The following is a 15,585-nucleotide window of genomic DNA, read 5'->3' as shown; positions in this document are numbered from 1 at the left end:
TGGAAATCTGTAATGACAACAGGTGTCCCATACAATTCTTATGCACAAAATATTCTCGTTAAATGGATATTAAAGTACACTTCCTATCATGCGGAGCTCTGGTAAATCTTGTGTCTAATTTTGTGTTACTAGTTTTCTCCTCTCTTCCCATATAATACACAATCCACACAAATATCAATTCTTTTCTAGCATCTACATCTTCCTTTCCCTGGGAGATAAACTCACCCTACAATGGATTGCAAGATATAGACAGAGGATGATATTCAAACTTCTTATTGAAAGAAATATTTGGGAGCATAGCTTACACTAGGTTTGCCAAATAGACCTTCTTTCCTGGTGATGAACTCATTGTTTTGTACTTGCTGCTTTACTCTCTTCTGGTTTTCATGAAGCTTGCCTTCCAGCTCAGCTTCTTGAGATCAGAGACTATTTTACAAATCCATTTGGCGGGACATGAAAGGCTATGCCCTGAGACCTTTGCAATGATGAGTATGAAGCCACAGAGCCAGGTTGATGTGGATGCTGGTAGTTAGTCAGGTCATCTACTACCTAAGTGACTCCCCCAACACACACACACACATAACACCCTCATAGTACTATAGTGCAAATACATGGATCAGCAACATCGCAAATAAATATATGTCATAATTCTGTGGGAGTCCTCTCAAATTATTCGAACCATAAACATTATATCCATGAAAGCCAAAGTTCTGCTATACTTCATTACCCAACTAGCAGTGTTGAGTGGGTACACTGTAGGTGCTCCCTCAATGCGGAGGGGAAGGAGGAGATTAGGATTAGAAGGATGATGGACAGGCACACATAGGAAGAACTGATGAGAAACCAACACTAAGACGTGGTGTTTTCCCTCCTTCTTTAAGGTTGTCGAGGCCATGGAGATCATGTTAATAGCAGTCGTGTCTCCTGTCATCCGCTGTGAATGGCAGCTGGAGAATTGGCAGGTGGCTTTGGTGACCACGGTGAGTGCCTGCTTCGGGTGCTTTGAATGAACCAACTGAGAACCAGGGCTTCTGCTCCCCTTCCTCCATCCCACAAGGCTAGGAGCCAAAGGCTACCTCACTGCTTGGTGTGTTGGCTTCCAAAGCTCATGGGTTTACAGGCCCAAACTACCATTTGGGGTCTTTCTCTTTTTTTTCTCTTTTCCTGTAAGGAGCACAACCTTGAACTGCTTCTTTTCTAGCCCCTAGCAAGAGGCTAGAAGAGACAGATGCAAGTCAGAGAGAGTAGCCCTTAAGTCATGGATTAGTTATGGGTTGAGTCAGACTGCAAATTAGTTGGACCATAGTGACTTACGGCATCACCAAATCACGCTCACGGAATTGTATTGTGGTATGCGTTCAACTTTTCTCGAAGATCGTTGTGAATAGCCTTATGAAGTGCACAACAAGTTTTGCTACAGAGTGGAATGAAGGATATTCTACAGCATTCTTTCAAAAGGTGTTTATTAAGTACCCATGAATTGCCAGCCGGCTTTGTGTGTTGGCAGGAGTACAAGCGGCCCCATGTTGCTTGAATAGAAAGTCAGGAAGAGGGAACAATGGGAGACAAGGCTGCAGAGACAGGTGGGCATCAGAAGCATCTTGGAGTCCATGCATGGACTCCATTCTGGAGACCGCTGTGGGCCCCCCCACCCCAACTTCGGTCAACATGCACAAGCCCCCCAAGCACAATATAGTTGGCACAGATCTATATGACCGTTTTCCCAAATTACTCTTTTACGTAACAAAGATCAATTTCACCTAAACACATCATTGACGTCATAGTCATTATGTATTTCTCGTTAAATGGATATTAAAGTACACTTCCTATCATGCGGAGCTCTGGTAAATCTTTTTTTTTTAAAAAAGTCTTAAAAGAGGCTCTTCATGCCTACAAATGTTGGAGTCTACACTGTGGATGACAGGGAGCCATGAAGGGGCCTTAAGGAGAGATGTGGTCAGCTTTCCAAGCGCCCTGAGGAGATGAGGTTGGAAGGTGGATACGTGAGCAGTAGTAAAGTGGCAGAGTGCATGGAGGCGAGGCAGTGTGTTCTGGAAGTATTTAAGAGGTCACATCAGCTGAGGAGGTGAAAGAAACAGAAGGTGTGGAGTGGAGAATTGATTTACTTGGGTATTGAAGCTGGTTTTCATGAGGGCAGGACTAAATAGAAATACAATGAGACAGGTGCCAACATCCTCACTGAGAGGAGAGTGTCAGGAGGCAGGGAGGTGCAGCTGGGTGAAGGATGCAGAGTCAGTTGGCGGAGGCCTTGAAAGACAGTAAGGCTTTATAAGAGAGTGAGAGTTATGGTCTGAAACTGGCCGTGGAGCATGCTGGAAGTTTTCCCCAGCCTCCTAGGCTTCTGGGGGTTATGGGCAGAGAGGAAGGGGTGTCCCCAGCTCTCACTCACTGCCTTAAGCAAACTTGACCTGGGAATTCTTATCTGTGTTGGGAACCAGGAACCTCCTCCTCCCCCAAGGAACCGATCTGAGTTCTCCTCTCAGATAACGTATGTTATCCGCCCAGTTGTCTTTCCCTCTGTGTCGTGGAGGCCAGGAAACGTGGAGCCCGGTTTTGGACTCAATCCCAGCAGCAAATGTACAAATCTGCTTATTTTCTGACATCCATTTCTCTCTTTAAAATCCCTTTATTAATTCTGTTGCACTTGTTCCTTTTTAAAAAAAGTTCTAATGCTTTTAGAAGAGGGAAGGGGTATAAATAAAAATAGCTAAAGACCTTACCAGGGCTTGCAGTGAAGTGACCCGGCCATTTTTCATTTTCTTCTACATACAAAATGCAGTTGCAGTTTGGAAAGCATTCCTTGTCAACCCTGTGCCTTTAGAGTGACCGCTGTAAGGTTCTGTGTAATTATCGTTGCACCACACCCCCAGCGGGCTTGTGAATATGCACGTCTCTGTTCCTGAGGATGTTGGGGCACCTAGTGTGGTGTTTGCATCCGTCGCTCCCATGAAACTATATTATATGATACACTTTCTATATTTACAAGTGACACTTCATCGGTTGCATTTATGTTGTTCTTGGTGGCACCTCCCTGATGTCAGCTGTAACACGACTTGTCAGGTGGTTCACGGCGCAGGAGACTTTTCTCTAGGGAATTCAGGTCACCCCAGAGGTGCCCATGTCTTGCTCTAAGTTCCTGGCTGGCCACTGTCTTTTTGTGGCTGTCACCCTGGCTGTGAGTCCCATCCGGCTTTGGCAACCGCGCCCTGGGCTCACTGGCCACGGCCTAGCCAACGGGAGGGGCTCGGACTCATTCAGCCGAGAGGCCACATTCTGACCAACTCCCAGGCTCCCCATTCATTCCCCGAGCCCGGTGCCACCTGCCATCTTCAGGACAACCTGGCCCGAGCAGATGTTAACCTTGAGGACTGTGGATGAATTACAGTCCCTCACGTTTTGTGACTAAGAGCTGGCGCTGAAGAAACAAAACTTCATGTGGTGCATAAAACAGAAATAGAAGAGTAATATTTATGCTCAAAATAAGTACCTGCAGGAAAAGCAGACCCAGGGCGCCTGGGTGGCTCAGTCATTAAGTGTCTGCCTTTGGCTCAGGTCATGGTCCAAGAGTCCGGGGATCAAGCCCCGCATCGGGCTCCCTGCTCAGCGGGAAGCCTGCTTCTCCCTCTCCCACTCTCCCTGCTTGTGTTCCCTATCTCACTGTGTCTCTCTCTGTCAAATAAATAAATAAAATCTTAAAAAAAAAAAAAAGAAAAAGAAAAAGAAAAAGCAGACCCTCCAAAGCAGACCTCTGTGCGATTTCCCAAACAGGACTAGCACTCACAAGTTTTGGGGTTCACGTAGGCATTGAGTCAAGGTTTGTGCTCCAGACGGGCTTGATAATAAACAGCTCAGCCTTAGGAAAGTCATGTCTTTACACTGAATGGAAAGAAAACAAGAAAGAAAAAAAAATCTGCCACTTATGGGCGAGAACAGAGTAAACTTTAAATTTCATCTTATTTGACTCTTTGCTTCACCTTTATTAATCATTTAATTAAGCTTAATCCAGGGGCAATTAAGTCTATTAACCCAACATAGCATTGCAATAAACAAAAGTGTTTTAAATCCAAAGAGCCACTTTCCTCCCTGCCCTGGGCAGTCTATGATTGCTTCCTTTTATTCAAGTCTGGTCAAAAAGAAAAAAAAAATTAGTTTACTTCTTCCTTCTTGGAGGGAATTTGATAATTTCATAATAGAAATTGCTTAATTTCAGGGGCACCCAAATTTTGAGATTCCCCAATTGATATGACTTCTTAATTTTTTTTAAGATGTTTATTTATTCATTTGAGAGTGAGAGAGAGCACAAGTGGGGAGCGGGGGTGGAGGGACCGAGGGAGAAGCAGACTCCCTGTGGGGCAGGGAGCCCGATGCGGGACTCGATCCCAGGACCTTAGGATCATGACTTGAGTGGCAGGTAGACACTTAATCCACTGAGCCATCCAGGCACCCTGATATGATTTTTTTTTTTAATTGAGCTGCTGACATAGGGTTGACATTAAAAATATATATATTTGATAATTAAGCCTATTAGGAGATGAGAAAGAGGTAAAAAATCTTGCCATTGACTACCATCATCTTAAAAAAAAAAAAAAAGAGAAGGGCACATTCATATCAACAATCAGAAAGAAAATTATTCCAGAATAAAAAGAGCCCTTAATATTTAATAAATTTAGATTTATTCAAAACATATCACATTGACCTTATTTTCAACGTTTTTTCTCAGGACTGATTAGATTTCATGATAGGGCAGCATCTGTCCCAAGACTGGCATTTAGAAAACACTGGCTTCTTCCCCCTCCTCTTCTATCCTAGAAAGCACAAGGTAGAGGATAGCATGGCTTTGTTGTTCAAGAATAGATATGATGTGTGTTTTTTTTTACTTCTTATAGTTCCCTGTGGAAGAAATGCGTTTGAGTCTTCTTATGAAGAGTAAGGAAGGGGAAAAAAAAAGAGTAAGCAAAGCAGGCAGCAGAGAGAAACAGTTCTCTTACTGAAAAAGTCTTAGAAATGCAAGCTAACACCTTTCCTTTGATTACTCTAGAGTCAATCAGAGATCTTACTAGAAAGGAAAGCAAGTGAAGCTTGGAACGGCTTGAAAGAAGAAAAATAAGTAGCCTAAGGGCATAGACATCAGATCACAGCTCAGACTGAGTTAAAATGCTGGTATCACACCCAGGTTCTTGAATTTTATCCCGTGTAGGATAAGCTGTTGTGAGAACAAGGATGGAAAAGAAACAGATTTATATTAGTTTTGAAGAGTGTTTCTGTATGGGGGCTTGGCTTGGGTGTTTATTTAAAGTTTGTGTTTACCTGTAAAAACATAAAGGAAAATTGCTTCTAGAAGTCTCAACTTGTGTGTGGGATCAGGCAGGTCATGAATGAATAGAGGTGGTTTTTCTTTTTTAATTCTTAAAATGGAAAAGCACAATTATACATCTGAGTAGAATGAGGCCAGGGCCATCATCTTGGATCAGAGGGAGATAAACTACCTGTTCCTCTGACCCCTGTTTCCACCTGGCGGCAGCCTCTCTATGTGTGGGGTGAACCGATGGGAAGCATCAGCCTCTGAAGCCCTGAACATGGGAACCAGAGGCAGGGGAGCTTTGTGAAGCTTCTACCCCTTGCACATTTCCAGTCAACTTTTCATGAAGATGAATGAATGGGAAATGCAGCTAATCAGCATATTCTAGAAAGCCTGCCTACCGGATCATTTTTTCTCACTCCACCTCCAGATGGTGTTTTTTGGCTACATGATATTCAGCATCCTCTTTGGCCTACTTGCTGACAGATATGGCCGCTGGAAGGTAGGTTGGCCTTGAAGAATGATTTGGAATTTTCTTTTGTGATGATGTCACCCCTGCTTCTCTTTAATGGACATTTCTTTGTCTATAACCAAGATAGAATGGGCAGAAATGTCCTTCTCTGACACCACATGCCGGAATTCCAGGCTTGTCTTCTTGCTTTCTCATCTTTTCCTGGGGTACCTGTCCTCATACCAGGTCCCCGTCATCCAGGAATGGAATTGATGGGTGTGCACAGTCAGAAAATATGAGAATGTAGAGGAGGACACATAGAAACATAAGCAGCTTCACACAGTTAACTTGGGTGTAGCTTTGAAACTCAGCCACTTGCTCAAGGTCACATATCAACTAAGGTTAGACAGTAAGATCTAAACCTATGTCTTCTGATTAGAAACCTGGGTCTCTCTCTCTCTTTTTTTCCCCCTCGTCTGGTTTCTGGTAGGGAAGGCCACTCTAAGCATAAGCACAGGGGGACAAGCACCAAAGGAAAATTGTCAACGTCTAGTGCGTTGGGGTCCCTGGGTAAGGGTCTACGAAATCACCAGGACACAGGGGATGCAGAGCAAAGGCAGCACTTGCAACTGCATCCTGCCGTTTATTACTCACATAGCTATATACTCGCAGTGATCAGATAAACATAACAATGTATACTTAAAGTATCAACCCAACATCCGTGAAGTGAAATGTACACGAAATTCAATAAGAACAAAATACATCCTGTTTATGCTTGCAGAATAAAGAATTCTCTTAGCCATCCTTCCTTTGGAGACAACATGTTCTTTGTCTTTAGAAAGAACACTTCTGATTAGAAAGACACACTTTAAGCGAGGCAAGAGCCACTTCCTGCTGATCCAGGCATTTAGGACTTGCAACATGAGATAAGGGGAAGAGAACATTTTCTCCTCCTGGCCTAGGCCTGCCTGGCCGACCTTAACCTCACTGCAGTCCTCAAATGACCCTGGCCTGCAAGGGGCCTACAAGCCTACACCATCTCAGAAAATAATTACAGAATTGGCTGTATGTTTTGAAGTACACGAAGTAAATATCATAGACATTCATAAATTAATCTGAAAACACAAGTATGTCAAAAAAATGTAAAAAGCACAAGAAGACATTTTACAAAAAAATACACATGGTCAATATATCTTGGAAAACATTTGATTGTGGGAGTCATCAAAAGGAAACATATTAGAAGGTATGATTTTTGGGGTATCAAATCCATAAGGATTTTTTCTTTTTTTTTAGAGAAAGTTGCAAGTGTACAGACTTCATATTGGTATAGTTTTTCTGACCACCGGTTTGGCAGGATGAACCAAGAACCTTGAGAATACGCATTCTAGTCTGACCATTTTCTTTCCAGAAATCTAGCCTGATTAGATCATCAGAGAACCACAGAGGTTTCTGTGCAGACATTGTCACAGCTAACTGTAACCATGAAAAAACCTCAGCATCCAACCACAGGGAAGGGGTTATGCATGATATTACATGAATTATAGTACATTTTTCCACTGGAATATTTTGCAGCCATTAAAAATACGTTTTCCCTTTCAAGCAGGGAAAATAGGATAAAAACATGTTAACATGTCTTTTTTGAGGGGTTGGGAAGTCAAGCAAGATTTAAATATTTTTGTTTTTCTCTTTTTCTTCCATATTCTCTTCTGTGAATTTGTATTATTCTTATGATTAGGGAAAATGCAAATACCTTAAATTTTCTCCTCATCCCATTCCAACACAACACTTTCCTGTGCTCCTAATGAGGGCAGGTTTTTGCATCCTGATTTACAAGTTTGGGCTCCGGTCACCTGTTAGGGTGGATGCAGTCTGGCAGTTTTGAAGAATGGTCTAAATTTGGAATGTCTGGACTTTCAGGCAATACAATGGCATAGATCGTGTTATTTGACGATTGTGAGAGATCAGTGAGCTCCCTGTAGAATTAGCTTCTCTGAGAAGCAAACATCTGGATGGAAATTAAAAATCACCTTCAGAAGTTACATTTTCTCCCATTAACTTCTTCCATTGAGGCAGGTCCCATTAATAAGTCTCCTTTTGTTGCTTCAGATTTTGCTCATCTCGTTCCTGTGGGGAGCCTACTTCTCCTTGCTGACCTCTTTCTCTCCGTCCTACGTCTGGTTTGTCTTCCTGCGGACAATGGTGGGCTGTGGTGTGTCTGGCCATGCACAAGGGTAAAGACTTCACCTAGCGGACGCTTGAGAGATGCATACACCACCAGATACTTAGGCATACGCTGTGGCTCATGGGCCAATTGCATCAACAAGTTGTAAACGCATAAGACTTCACTTGTGCTAATTATTTTTTAGCTTTTTATTTATTTTTAAAATTTTCTTGAAGTGATGGCTGCGAATTCCACTAGGAGCTATTTGCTCATCAGAATGTTTGATGGTGAGGCTAGCAGAGCGTACTAGCGGTGAATGTGTTTAAACTTTTTTGTCCCTAAGGCTGCTCTTTATTTTGTTAGACTAAACACTAAGCGAAATTGCTGTATGAGGTAGGTAACACAGTCTATTCGTTGCTGGAGAATTTGTTGGAAAAGTTTAGTTTGATCAGAAGCACCTTTAACATTGAGGGGTAACCATTTTATTTATTTATTTTTAAAGATTTTATTTATTTATTTGAGAGAGAGAGAGAACAAGAGAGCAAGCACGAGCAGGGGGGAGGGGCTGAGGGCGAGGGAGAAGCCGACTCCCTGCCGAGGAGGGAGCCCCATGCGGAACTTGATCCCAGGACCCATGACCTTGAACTGACTGAGCCATCCTGGTGCCCAAGGAGTAACCATTTTGAAATGCCACTGCCCTGTGACTCAAAACTGTGTCTAAGTGCATTTGCAAAGCAGGGGGAGACCGCTGCGAGAGACGGTGGTTGCTTGTCCTTCTCTGCCCTGGGATAGGGGCGCAGTGTCTTCTTGCGCCTGGAGAGATGCGCTAAAGGTTCAGCAACTCCGGAGCCTCCCTGAAATTCACGAGCCCCTCAGGCTACTGTCTCCCGGGTGCCTTGGAGCAGGTTACCCTTAGAATGTATTATCATGTCACAGCACCCAATTATTACCTTAATGTGTTGCAGAAAGACTGTTCCTCCCTGGGGCATAAATTAAGCCCCGCTCTGAGCTGTGGAGCCCTACAGGAGTAGAAGGAAGCTTGACGTTTACAACATCCCTCGGGGAACCAGCCTAATAAATATGTTAAGAAAGCCCAAACCCTGGTTAATAATTGCAACAGGGAAGGGCAATTAGAAAACAGAAGGGAGTATGATGCTATTTATTTGTCTCTTCACAAAATTAATTAGAAACCTGTGCTTTGACTGTCACCATTCACTGTGGCTAGCTATTTACTTTCTTTTAGGCGTATTTTAATTTCCCAAGTATGTTTTAGAAAGGGGAATCAGGGGCGCCTGGGTGGCTCAGTTGGTTAAGCGACTGCCTTCGGCTCAGGTCATGATCCTGGAGTCTCGGGATCGAGTCCCGCATCGGGCTCCCTGCTCAGCAAGGAGCCTGCTTCTCCCTCTGACCCTCCCCCCTCTCATGTGCTCTCTCTCTCTCTCATTCTCTCTCTCTCAAATAAATAAATAAAATCTTAAAAAAAAAAAAAAGAAAGAAAGGGGAATCAGGCTTGGCAAAAACATTTTGCCAATTTTTTTGGGGAAAAAAATAAGGCTCATCTCTCTTAAATGGTAGAAGGTTGAAAATAACTTTGGGAAGAAACATGTAAACAGAGCAGTTGCAAATTTCTTTTTGTTTTCTTACGTGGATATTAGCTGCTCACAATTATACAGCCAAATGTAATTGTTAGGAAAAACTTCTGTTTTCTTTTTTAAAGATTTTATTTATTTATTTGAGAGAGCGAGGGCGTGAGAAGGGGGGAAGGTCAGAGGGAGAGGCAGGCTTCCCGCCGAGCAGGGAGCCCGATGCGGGACTCGATCCCGGGACTCCAGGATCATGACCTGAGCCAAAGGCAGTCGCTTAACCGACTGAGCCACCCAGGCGCCCAAAACTTCTGTTTTCCTTTACACACTCACACTCAGTACTTGTGACAAATCTTCACTTTTTTTTTTTTTTTTTTTTAAGAGCGAGAAAGCACATGCAAGCAGGGGGTGGTGGGAGGAGGCAGAGGGAGAGGGAGAATCTTAAGCAGGCTCCCCTTGGAGCCCAATGCTGGGTTTGATCTCACGACCCTGAGATCAAGACCTGAGCTGAAATCAAGAGTCAGTTGCTTAACCGACTGAGCCACCCAGGCGACCCGATAAATCTTCACTCCTGACACTAAATGTGTGGGTTATTTACACACCGGCCAATTCTCCAGCACCAGCTGGGTATTCTACAGTTTAGTTCAATTCTGACCCTAACCGGGAGTTTGCTCAGACCCCACAGGTTTAGGGCTCAGTCGCACGAGGCTATCGCCCACCTCAGACACCAATCGCAAGCAGTAGGTCCCCAGGTTATCCAGTTGCCACAGATCCCTCTGGGGGCTCAATAAATTGCCAGAGCAGCTCACAGGACCCAGGCAAACAGTCTCCCTACTATTGCAGATGTATTACAAAGGATGTTTTATTTATTTATTTTTTTAAAGATTTATTTATTTATTTGTCAGAGAGAGAGAGAGCACAAGCAGGGGGAACAGCAAGCAGAGGGAGAAGCAGGCTCCCCGTCGAGCAGGGAACCTGATATGGGACTCGATCCCAGGACCCCGGGATCATGACCTGAGCCAAAGGCAGACGCCTAACCGACGGAGCCACCCAGGCGCCCCTACAAAGGATATTTTAGAGGAAACAGATGAATGGCCAGATGAAGAGCTCTACAGAGGGCAAGGTCTGGAAGGGTCCTGAGAGCAGGAGCTTCTGTCCCTGCGGAGTTGGTGGTACCACCCTCCCAGCATATAGATGTGTTCGCCAGCCTGGAAGCTCGCCAAACCTTGGATGTTAGCGATTTTTAGGGAGGCCTCATCATGTAGGCATGAGGCATATAGGCAGCAACTCATATGCCAACCCCTCTCCTCTCCCCAGGGGATGGGGGTTAGGGCTGGATGTTCCATGATTCTAATCATGACTTGGTCTTTTCAGACCAGGCCCCATCCAGGCGTTCACCGAGAGCCACTTCATTAGAACAAATGATGCTCCTTTGGACCAGGGAGGTCCAAGGATTCTAGGTGTTCTGTGTCAGAAGCGGGAGTCAAAGACCAAATACTAGCAGGAACTGGCTGCTGAGAACAGTATATATATTTTTCACAATGATGAAGTCTATGTTTTTTCATTCTTCATCTCTATGACAAGAAAAGTTATGATTTTTTTAAGTTATTTGCTTTGATAAAAACAAAATTATTCTCTTCTCCCTCCCTTCCTGTTTAGGCTAATCATAAAGACTGAATTTTTGCCTACAAAATATCGAGGCTACATGCTCCCCTTGTCTCAGGTAAGATAAAATAGGAATCCTACCCGGTCTTCTGATCCTAGAGGATATGATGCACAGGGTTTTGCTTCTAGTTGGTTGATTGTCTGATGAGCACACTGCCTTTTTCTTGATGTTAACTAAAGAGCACTGGGAAGGTTGGATGCCTGGGGGTCCCATTTCAAGGTGTCCTCAGCCAGGGCTTTTTCTCACCCAACAGTAGCATTTAGAACACAGGTTTCCCAGAACACAATGTTCTGGGAAACATTCCAATGGCTGGTCTCAGTGGAATGATGGAAGCCCAGGAATGCATCTGGGATGGGCTTTGTCTTCCCACTGAGTCTTCAGTAGGGGGACACAGCTACTACCCCTTTTTAGGGCAGCCCATCTCCCCTCTAGGGTAGCTAGTATCTTTGAGGCCATAACTGGCCCATGCCTGCAGGGACTACGTGCCTTGTCCAGCTGAGCCATTTATCCAGGTGAGGAGATTGGGATGCTCCCAAGCCCTCCCCAGGCCCCACTGGCCGCTGAGGAGAGGTTTTGCATCAGAAGCTCTGTCGATCAATCTAGGTGCCCTTGTAGCATCTCTGACGCTATCATTGTCCAAAAGCCCTGACTTTCAGGGGCCCAGGAAAGAGACGGCTCTTCTCACTGAAACATATATTTGACAGTAAGTAAAGCTGTAGGAGAATATTTTAAAATTTATTGTAAATTTTTCTAATGCTCAATGTAGGCAACAAAAAATGATGAAGAACGTAACAAACACTGCATGCTAACTCTTTACATTTCTCCCAGCTTTCTTCTGATCTGTGTTAAGATAGATGTATACACTTTTAATACTTAGCATTTGGATTTTATCCTTAACAGTATTTCATGGGCGTGGTCCTGCTCAGGCTCATCTGTGGATATTTTCTCTTCCACCTGCCACTCATTCCATGGCACGCTTCCAGGTCATGTCTTCTCCTTGCTAGTCTTATTTTCCTCCTCTCCTTGGGTCATCTAATTAATACCAATGGTTTTAGCTACCTATATCTGTAAACCCGAATATCTTTGTCTACAACCAAGAGCATCTCCCTGAGTTTCAGATGCAGGTAGCCAATAACTACTGGAGAGTCACTTGACTATCGCTTCACAAATACCACATGGATAGAATTCATCTTTTCATCTTACCCTGAAATGTCTTATTTCCACGTTTCCACTCTCAGCTAGTAATAAACATTGTATGGGCCACAAACTTAAGAGCCATCCCAGGCCCCTCCTGTGCCCTCACCCCCATTCAAGCCTTCACCAAGTCCTACTGATTCATCCCTTATTGATGGGCCCCCAATTGCAGTGTCCATTAGGAAACCCTGTCACTTTTACCTCTAATATCTGTGCCAAATTATCAGTTTTTAAATTTTTTGCCATTTCCCTATGAAAATCCTTGTCAGTGACCTATCCCCATCACTGTGATAGACCCCCTATCTGGTCTATCACAATGGCTTACTGCTAGTCTTCCTATTTGTTGCTTCTTCAGAAAGTGCATCCCTGATCACTCCCCATGACATTACTCTTTTTTTTCATAGTCCTTAGCACTTTATGAAATAATCCTGTTCAGTTTTTGTAATAGAATTCTTTAGTGATAAAATAGTCACCCCTTAATTAGTCTCCCATGAAGGGTCTTTTATTCTACTGTCTTCTCTCCATCTCTGTGAGGTGGAATGGAACTGTCCTTTACTCTCCATCTTCCAGTGGGGAGAGAATGCTCAGGCTAACACTTGGAATCATTCTAATTCCCAAACCCATGGGGCCTGGCCATAATGGGCTGCCATGTTGTTTGTCGATATAAAATGATCTTCAAGATACATTTTTCAGTACAAAAAGCAATGCTTATACTATACCATTTGTGAAAAAAGAGAACAGGATATATCCTTATTAGCTTGTATATGCATAGAACAGTTTGGAAGGACACAAGAAATTAGTAACATTGGTTCCTTCTAAAAAGAGAACTGGATGGGAAGTAGGAGAGGAAGAGAATATTTTCAGCATTTTCCTTTGTGCCTTTTGAGTTATGAACCAGTAAATCTATTATTTATTCAACGGGGACAAATGTCAGTGTCTCCGATTTTTAAAACTTTGGTGATAGCACTGACCCCCTGTCTAGTTGAGTCTTCCATTTATAGACACGCAAACTGAGCCACGGAGAAGTGAAGCAATGTTCTCTGTTCATCCAGGTCCTGGAGGACCCTCTTCCATCTCACCCTCTTATATTGAAATGCTCCCGAGAGAGGCAGGGTTGAGCACACTTGATAGGAGGAATTGTAAAGATTTTATTTTCAAGTAATTACTATAACCAACATGGGGCTCAAACTTACAACCCCAGATTAAGAGTCACAAGCTCCAGGGACGCCTGGATGGCTCAGTCATTAAGCGTCTGCCTTCGGCTCAGGTCATGATCCCAGGGTCCTGGGATCGAGTCCCGCATCGGGCTCCCTGCTCCGCGGGAGGCCTGCTTCTCTCTCTGCCTCTGTCTCTCTCTCTGTCTCTCATGAATAAATGGATAAAATCTTTAAAAAAAAAAAAAAAGAATCACAAGCTCCAGAAGAAGAAGGTAGCGGGAGGGGAAGAATGAAGCGGGGGAAATCGGAGGGGTAGATGAACCATGAGAGACGATGGACTCTGAGAAACAAACTGAGGGTTCTAGAGGGGAGGGGGGTGGGAGGATGGGTTAGCCTGGTGGTGGGTATTGAGGAGGGCACATTCTGCATGGAGCACTGGGTGTTATGCACAAACAATGAATCATGGAACACTTCATCTAAAACTAATGATGTAATGTATGGGGATTAACATAAGAATAAAAAAACAAAAACAAAAACAAAACAAAACAAAACAAAACAAAAAAAAGAGTCACAAGCTCCACTGACGAGCCAGCCAGGTGCCCTGATAGGAGGAATTTCAACCTCCCATTCTCTCCCCAGGTTTTCTGGCTGGCTGGCTCCCTGCTTATCATCGGCCTGGCCTCTGTGGTCATCCCCACCATTGGGTGGCGGTGGCTCATCCGCATCGCCTCCATTCCTGGCATCATCCTTATCTTGGCCTTCAAGGTAAGGGCACTCATGGGGCTCCCTCTGGTCCTCCCCTCCAGCTGGCCCAGGGGTCCTTTCACCCCACAAGTATCAGCCTTACATCTGCCTCTTTCCTTCACTCAAGACTGTCTCAATCTGCTTCATTCCTCCCCTCCGTTAGCCTGCCTTCTGATCATTTATTGCTGGATGTTTTGTCTCACAGCTGCACCCTATTTGGGCTGACCCTTCTCTAACCTTTAGTGCTTGGAGTCGGATGCCAGGTACACATTCTTAGGCCACTATAGACCAGCTGGTTTGTCCTTCTGCTCTCCCTCTAATCTGCAGAATCATCCTTCCTTAGGTTCTAGAAGAATTATGCTCATTGTTCAAAGATGGGGCTGGCAGTTCAGTGGAACTGGGATGTGTTGTGTGTGTGTGTGTGTGTGTTACCTAACACTATGGAATCAAAGAATTTCAGATTTCACAGGGGTCCTTGGAGGGCATTTATTTCATACCCCAACCACAAGCACACATCCTGTCACGGCCAGAACACTCCCAGCTTTGGGCACTTTCAGACTCGAGACTTTATAGACGACATCAATATGTTCCTCTGCAGGCAGCCCTAGTTCTTAGGAAGTTCTTTCTGAACGTGAGGGGACCCTGCCTCCTTATGAATTTACATGCGGTCTTAGTACTTCTCTCTGAAAATCCAGAGGTCTATCTTCTACATGATATCCCTCCAAACAGTTAAGAAAATTAGCCCAATCCGAGCTTTCCTTCTTTGAATGACACAGTACTGTTACCTTCAACTCTTTCTGCTGACACCTGATCCCAGAGCCCTGTCCTTTTTTTTTTCCTGGATGAGCCCATTGGTCCGTGTCTTCTCTGCAGTGAACAGTTGCTTGGCATCCCACACAGAGCGGCAGGTGCCTGGGCCCAGGGGCTTACTGGACCCAGTGCTTCCTGTGAGCAGCCTGCCTGCCTTGGTTGGTATAGTCAGAAACAGACTGTCCTGGCCCCACCATCCTGGGCAAGTTGTCCCACCTCATGAATAGGGCGTATCTCCCCGTGCATTGGGGAAGATTAAACAAGGTAATGCGTAAGACTCTCTTCCCGAGCCTGGAACATGAGCAGTGTTCAGTGTGCATTAGCTATGCAGTTATGTTATTACCTTTTTAAGAATTATTTTGAATCTTGGTCTTGTCTTTGGATTGATCACACTCACACCGAGTATACGCTAGGCTCAGCATTAGGTTCCAAGGCTAAAAGTATGCACAGGATACAGTTCTTACCATCAAGGAGCACCAGCCAGTCAGCGAGAGATAGA

The 15,585-nt window shown here is 44.4% G+C and overlaps 1 protein-coding gene across 1 annotated transcript in view; it reads left to right on the top strand.

Annotated features, from left to right (window-relative positions):
• The window catches only part of SVOPL (SVOP like), a 74,222-nt gene that overhangs the window by 2,832 nt on the left and 55,805 nt on the right, over positions 1 to 15,585 (top strand). Inside the window, exons 3-7 of the mRNA XM_035021190.1 lie at positions 882 to 980; positions 5,751 to 5,822; positions 7,878 to 8,002; positions 11,175 to 11,238; positions 14,172 to 14,297. Coding sequence (XP_034877081.1) covers positions 882 to 980; positions 5,751 to 5,822; positions 7,878 to 8,002; positions 11,175 to 11,238; positions 14,172 to 14,297 — 486 coding nt within the window. The remainder of the gene's footprint in view (positions 1 to 881; positions 981 to 5,750; positions 5,823 to 7,877; positions 8,003 to 11,174; positions 11,239 to 14,171; positions 14,298 to 15,585) is intronic.

This window comes from Mirounga leonina, unplaced genomic scaffold (assembly GCF_011800145.1).
Source record: "Mirounga leonina isolate KUSES-001 unplaced genomic scaffold, KU_Mleo_1.0 Mir_174, whole genome shotgun sequence".
NCBI classification, from domain to species: domain Eukaryota; kingdom Metazoa; phylum Chordata; class Mammalia; order Carnivora; family Phocidae; genus Mirounga; species Mirounga leonina.
This window is presented reverse-complemented; position numbering and strand designations above follow the sequence as displayed.